The 7,234-nt window shown below is 41.0% G+C and overlaps 1 protein-coding gene across 8 annotated transcripts in view; it reads right to left on the bottom strand.

Annotated features, from left to right (window-relative positions):
* The window catches only part of KMT2C (lysine methyltransferase 2C), a 205,969-nt gene that overhangs the window by 1,586 nt on the left and 197,149 nt on the right, over window positions 1–7,234 (bottom strand). For all 8 annotated transcript variants that reach the window (XM_073677706.1, XM_073677708.1, XM_073677707.1 and 5 more), the window contains 4 exons: window positions 5,448–5,564; window positions 5,274–5,347; window positions 4,456–4,564; window positions 1–438 (listed from right to left, as the gene is read on the bottom strand). The exon at window positions 1–438 is cut by the window's left edge and continues 1,586 nt beyond it. In XM_073677706.1, the coding sequence (XP_073533807.1) occupies window positions 346–438; window positions 4,456–4,564; window positions 5,274–5,347; window positions 5,448–5,564 (393 nt within the window). In that variant the 3' untranslated portion in view covers window positions 1–345. The remainder of the gene's footprint in view (window positions 439–4,455; window positions 4,565–5,273; window positions 5,348–5,447; window positions 5,565–7,234) is intronic.

Genomic DNA, 7,234 nt, shown 5'->3' with positions numbered 1-7,234 from the left:
ATATAAGGCTGTGGCCAGCACGTTGGGCATCTTGCTTCGCTGGTGATTTCAGTCTTACATTCATGTGTTTGCCCACCTGCTGACGCGTTTCTTGACCCAGTGAATTTATTTTTTTTCTTCAGTGAGCTCAAAGCAGAAGCGGTGAACTCTACAACCAGCTGCCACCCCCTTCATCACGCTTTGTGGAGGTCCGACAGCTTAGTCTGCCAGTGGTCTCCTCTCTCGGCAGCAACGAATGTCACTTCCCAAGTAGATTCTTGACTTGAAGACCAGAGTGTCATTTTGACAGCATTTTAATATCACATCTAAGGGACAAGTAAAACCTTGGAGAAGCAAGGAATGCATTCAGTTCATCCACTTCCGGCAGTTTACGGCACCACAGTGGCAGGGGATCTTGTGCTGGTCGTCTTCAAAATCAAACTTATAGTCATAACAAAGCTGGAAAGACAGACATGTTGTTAGGTCACAGAATACCGAAGCCGCTCATTCACCAGGACAGTAATATCGCAAGGAAGAACCGAAATGTAGCGAGATAAAATCCTAGCTTCTGCTCCAGCTAGGATTACGGTACAAGTCAATACAGCTCGCAATCTAGCAGGCCAATTTTCATTTTTGCAATTTATCTTTTCTTCTTCATCTTACGGACATAACTTTTGTTTTTTTTCCTGTTGGGAAAGCCTTACGAGGGATTTTACGAGATGAGTTGCAGTTGTGAATCATTTTACTATGTACTGAAAAACTAAGAAATCAAAAATTCTAAGTGGGGCGAAGTGGTGAAAAAAAAAACAAAACGCAATTCTGGACACATTTTGTTTCTTATAGCATTCATTGTGCGATACAGCGGACATGGCAGCTTTATTCTCTAGGTCAGTACAATTACAGCGACACAAAAGGTAGATTTATTTTTTTAAATATTCCACTGATTTCAGATCCTGAACTTTGTAAAATGAACCAAAAAAAATGTTTGTTACAATTTAAGTCTCAACTTTTTTATTTTAATTTTTACATCAAATGGAGCTGCATGACGGTTTGCTTTTTTGTGGGACGGGTTGATATTTTGTTTGATACCATCAATGTTGAGCCTATGAATTGCCATATTTTTCAGACTATAAGACGCACTTTTTTTCCTCCAAAATTTTGGAAGAAAATGGGGGGTGCGTCTTATAGTCCGAATGTTGGAGGTGTGGGTGTATTATGTATATATATATATATATATATATATATATATATATATATATATATATATATATATATATATATATATACATATATATACACACATATATATACACACACACACATACATATCACACAATATATGTGTGATGTATGTATGTGTCCAAACAAAAGTTTGGACACACCTTCTCATTTAAAGATTTTTCTGTATTTTCTTGACTATGAAAATTGTACATTCACACTGAAGGCATCAAAACTATGAATTAACACATGTGGAATTATATACTTAACAAAAAAGTGTGAAACAACTGAAAATATGTCTTATATTCTAGGTTCTTCAAAGTAGCCACCTTTTGCTTTGATGACTGCTTTGCACACTCTTGGCATTCTCTTGATGAGCTTCAAGAGGTAGTCACCGGAAATGGTCTTCCAACAATCTTGAAGGAGTTCCCAGAGATGCTTAGCACTTGTTGGCCCTTTTGCCTTCACTCTGCGGTCCAGCTCACCCCAAACCATCTCGATTGGGTTCAGGTCTGGTGACTGTGGAGGCCAGGTCATCTGGCGTAGCACCCCATCACTCTCCCTCTTGGTCAAATAGCCCTTACACAGCCTGGAGGTGTGTTTGGGGGCATTGTCCTGTTGAAAAATAAATGATGGTCCAACTAAACGCAAACCGGATGGAATAGCATGCCGCTGCAAGATGCTGTGGTAGCCATGCTGGTTCAGTATGCCTTCAATTTTGAATAAATCCCCAACAGTGTCACCAGCAAAGCACCCCCATACCATCACACCTCCTCCTCCATGCTTCACGGTGGGAACCAGGCATGTAGAGTCCATCCGTTCACCTTTTCTGCGTCACACGAAGACACGGTGGTTGGAATCAAAGATCTCAAATTTAGACTCATCAGACCAAAGCACTGATTTCCACTGGTCTAATGTCCATTCCTTGTGTTCTTTAGCCCAAACAAGTCTCTTCTGCTTGCTGCCTGTCCTTAGCAGTGGTTTCCTAGCAGCTATTTTACCATGAAGGCCTGCTGCACAAAGTCTCCTCTTAACAGTTGTTGTAGAGATGTGTCTGCTGCTAGAACTCTGGGTGGCATTGACCTGGACTCTAATCTGAGCTGCTGTTAACCTGCGATTTCTGCGGCTGGTGACTCGGATAAACTTATCCTCAGAAGCAGAGGTGACTCTTGGTCTTCCTTTCCTCGGGCGTTCCTCATGTGAGCCAGTTTCTTTGTAGCGCTTGATGGCTTTTGCAACTGCACTTGCGGACACTTTCAAAGTTTGCCCAATTTTTTTGCACTGACTGACCTTCATTTCTTAAAATAATGATGGTACTTGTTTTTCTTTACTTAGAATTTGTATTATGGCAAGAAAAAAGCAGCTAACAGTCTATTCAGTAGGACTATCAGCTGTGTATCCACCTTGCTTCTGCACAACACAACTGATGGTCCCAACCCCATTTATAAGGAAAGAAATCCCACTTATTAAACCTGACAGGGCACACCTGTGAAGTGAAAACCATTTCCGGTGACTACCTCTTGAAGCTCATCAAGAGAATGCCAAGAGTGTGCAAAGCAGTCAAAGCAAAAGGTGGCTACTTTGAAGAACCTAGAATATAAGACATATTTTCAGTTGTTTCACACTTTTTTGTCAAGTATATAATTCCACATGTGTTAATTCATAGTTTTGATGCCTTCAGTGTGAATGTACAATTTTCATAGTAATGAAAATACAGAAAAATCTTTAAATGAGGTGTGTCCAAACTTTTGGTCTGTACTGTACACACATGTGAGTGTGTGTGTTATCTATCTATAGAGATATATATATATATATATATATATAAATATATATAAATATATATATATAGATAGATAAAACACACACACACAGCTGCTAAAGAAAATGAATATTCACTGCTACTGAATATTCATGCTACTTAATAGCGGCACACAGTGTATCCGCAGTGCAGCTGCTGCCGAGCGATTGCCCATGGGTGTGGGGAGGGGGTGAATATTCATGCCCTTAAATAGCAGGCACATGTGATCGCCCGGCACCAGGACCCGCGCTGCGGCTACGCTGTGTGCCAGCTATTAAGGAGTATGAAGTCACTACTCCCCGCGCACACAGTCCCAGCGTGGGGAGCAGTGACTTCCGGCAGCTGATCTCTCCTTGTGAGCCGCACCATGGTAGTGACACCATGCGCGGCTCACATGGCAAGATCAGTGTGGGCAGAGAAAACACAGCGCTGGAGGAGAAAAGAAAGGGGAGTAGGAGTGTTTATTTTTTTTTATGTGCAGCGTGATTGGGATGAGGGGGGACCATGCATACCAGGATAAGGGATGAGGGGGGACCATGCATACCAGGATAGGGGGTGAGGGGGGCCATGCATACCAGGATAGGGGGTGAGGGGGGCCATGCATACCAGGATGGAGGGGGGCCATGCATACCAGGATGGAGGGGTGCCATGCATACCAGGATGGAGGGGTGCCATGCATACCAGGATGGAGGGGTGCCATGCATACCAGGATGGAGGGGGTGCCATGCATACCAGGATGGAGGGGTGCCATGCATACCAGGATGGAGGGGTGCCATGCATACCAGGATGGAGGGGTGCCATGCATACCAGGATGGAGATGGGGGCCACGTATAATAGGAAGGGGGGGCATATATACCAGGATGGGGGATAGTATCAGAATTACCCCTATACCAGTGTCAGCAGCAGACCCCCTCCCCCTTAACAGTGCATCGTGACCACATTTTTTGCTTACATTTTTTTTCTATTTTCCTCCTCTAAAATCTAGGTGCGTCTTATAGTCCGAAAAATATGGTAAATAGTTTCTATATTTTTTTAAATCTTAGTTTTATGGGTGCGGCGATACCAAATACAATCATTTTGTATTTTTGAATTGGGAAAGTAGGTGGGTTTGCACATAAAATGTATTCTTAATGCTTATGCAATCCCACCACCTCTCCACACAGGGCACTGGATCCTCTATCTGAGGTCGAGCGGCCGGACACCTACAGACGGTACATTTAATATCAATCCTGTGGATGGCTACATAAACCTTGTGATTGGGGCAACTGCTTTAAACCTGTTTGCCAATTAAGTTTCCTGGGTTATGAATAATCACAAATCCACGTCCCTAGTACATTTTCTCACACAGAAAATAAAATTAGAATTATATTGCAATATTATATATAAACACACATCTCTGCAAAAAAAAAAAAAAAAAGGAAAAAAAAAAAAGATGACATAAAATAGAACCTTGAAATTACCTCTTCACCCTTTTGTATCCTTCGGTTGGAGCTGATTATTATCCTATGCCCCTTTTCAAAAGTCACTACCTCAGCCACACAGTTAGGTGCACATGAATGGTTGATATACCTGAAGGAAAAACAAAGTAAAAATTGCATTACTAGCCGAGCGAGTACAATAACTTCATGTTCATAAAAGGTCTTCAGTTACCCAAGAATGCCATTCCCTATGGGGCTACTGCCATAAAATGGTGCTGCCACCCTTCTATGGTAAGTTCAGCACATAATTATAGAGGTTAACTAATCAACATGATGACAGCAATGACACACTACAGTATTTCACCCAATAATAAGCCCTTTGGTACAAGACCATGTATCTCAATGTCCAAATCAATCCTGTACACATAACCAGCACTATTATACTAAGCCACATCTAGATTTCTTGATTAAGATCATTACAATGTACCCATAAAATCTCACTCGGCATCCTCAGATACTTTGGTAATGAACTAGGCAGTTAAAACAGCATTTCCAGTATGGTGTTTCAAGAAAGAAGAAATCAAAATAAGATAATCGAGTGTATTAAAAAAAACTGATAACTTTGAAAAGGTTGACCAACAATATTACTACCACCACCAGTTTATTTTTAATACATTTGGAACATCTTACTTCAGTCTAATGACTGTAAGACCCCAGAGATGATAAAGAGGCCCCTGTGTATCTGTATGAATTGTCAGTGGTCTTAAAATACAAAACCTTAACAGCTCTGTTGTCTTTCCTTACAAGCCCCACTGGTTATGCCAATCGCCCAGTGTACTGAAGGCACATTTTGTACCCACCTTGCAGGTCCTCCAGTCAAAGTTGCATCAATCACATGTTCATTATCAATACGAAACATATATACACCACGATTCTGGAATGAAAGTATCCGAGAAGGAGGCATCGTTAGAAGCATTAAGGTGGAAACTACTTTCCATAAGTGACTGACAGGATAGTAATCCAGTAGATCGTACCTGCGACTCATACAACTTCTCTTTTCTATTAGCTACTTCATTGCGAATTATGGTTCCAATGTATTCAATCACCATAGTGTGCTTTTCAATGTCTCTAGCAGCATATAACCCCAGACCCTAAAAATAAAAAAAGACCTCAGAAGATGATCATGGCATTGATGTATATCCATTACGATTGTGTCACGGGGACACTGACAGATGCACAAAATGACAAGTCCCCCCCAGCAGCGCACTGTAAATGCCTTCAGCAATTATGAATATCACAGCCATCATCTGCTGGGAAAGATGGGGGCTCGGCTTGTGAGCCAGCATCAAAATCAGGGAACCGGAGTATGACGTAACTGTACATGATATGGTAAGGGGTTAAAGGGGCTTGGTGGTCCACAAGCATTTAAATGGTAATGATAATAGACTAGAAAATTGATGAGTGTCTTTTAATATGGAAACAGACCCACATATGGGCTGTGTCTGAGGACAGCTGATCGCTTCTTGTAAGGCTACATTCACACATCAGTATTTATAAGCCACAATCAGGAGAAAAAGTACAACAGTAACATGAGCAGCACTTCTGTATGATGACCCACTTTTGGCTTATAAATACTGATGTGAAATACTGACTAAAATAACACTGTGAACACGGCCTCGCAGGAGTAGCAAATGCATATGATTACAAAATAAGTTGAGGTCTAAAAGTAAAAAAATAGACAAACATGTACATACATATGTATATACACACACACACTAAAATATATATATATATATATATATATATATATATATATATATATATATATATATATATATATATATACAGTTATATGAAAAAGTTTGGGCACCCCTATTAATCTTAAGCTTAATGTTTTATAAAAATTGGTGTTTTTGCAACAGCTATTTCAGTTTGATCTATGTAATAACTGTTGGACACAGTAATGTTTCTGCCTTGAAATGAGGTTTATTGTACTAACAGAAAATGTGCAATCTGCATTCAAACAAAATTTGACAGGTGCATAAGTATGGGCACCTCACCAGAAAAGTGACATTAATACTTAGTAGATCCTCCTTTTGCAAAAATAACAGCCTCTAGTCGCTTCCTGTAGCTTTTAATGAGTTCCTGGATCCTGGATGAAGGTATTTTTGACCATTCCTCTTTACAAAACAATTCCAGTTCAGTTAAGTTTGATGGTCGCCAAGCATGGACAGCCCTCTTCAAATGATCCCTCAGATGTTCAATGATATTCAGGTCTGGGGACTGGGATGGCCATTCCAGAACATTGTAATTGTTCCTCTGCATGAATGCCTGAGTAGATTTGGAGCGGTGTTTTGGATCATTGTCTTGCTGAAAGATCCATCCCCTGCGTAACTTCAACTTTATCACTGATTCTTGAACATTATTGTCAAGAATCTGCTGATACTGAGTGGAATCCATGCGTCCCTCAACTTTAACAAGATTCCCGGTGCAGGCATTGGCCACACAGCCCCAAAGCATGATGGAACCTCCACCAAATTTTACTGTGGGTAGCAAGTGTTTTTCTTGGAATGCTGTGTTTTTTTTGACGCCATGCATAACGCCTTTTTGTATGACCAAACAACTCAATCTTGGTTTCATCAGTCCACAGGACCGTCTTCCAAAAAGAAATTGGCTCCTCCAAATGTGCTTTTGCATACCTCAGCCGACTCTGTTTGTGGCGTGCTTGCAGAAACGGCTTCTTTCGCATCACTCTCCCATACAGCTTCTCCTTGTGCAAAGTGCGTTGTATAGTTGACCGATGCAGTGACACCATCTGCAG

Source organism: Phyllobates terribilis, unplaced genomic scaffold (assembly GCF_046119375.1).
Source record: "Phyllobates terribilis strain yellow unplaced genomic scaffold, ASM4611937v1 Scaffold_4__5_contigs__length_816908805, whole genome shotgun sequence".
Taxonomy (NCBI): domain Eukaryota; kingdom Metazoa; phylum Chordata; class Amphibia; order Anura; family Dendrobatidae; genus Phyllobates; species Phyllobates terribilis.
Note: the sequence above shows the minus strand (reverse complement) of the source record. Positions and strands in the feature narration are given on the sequence as shown.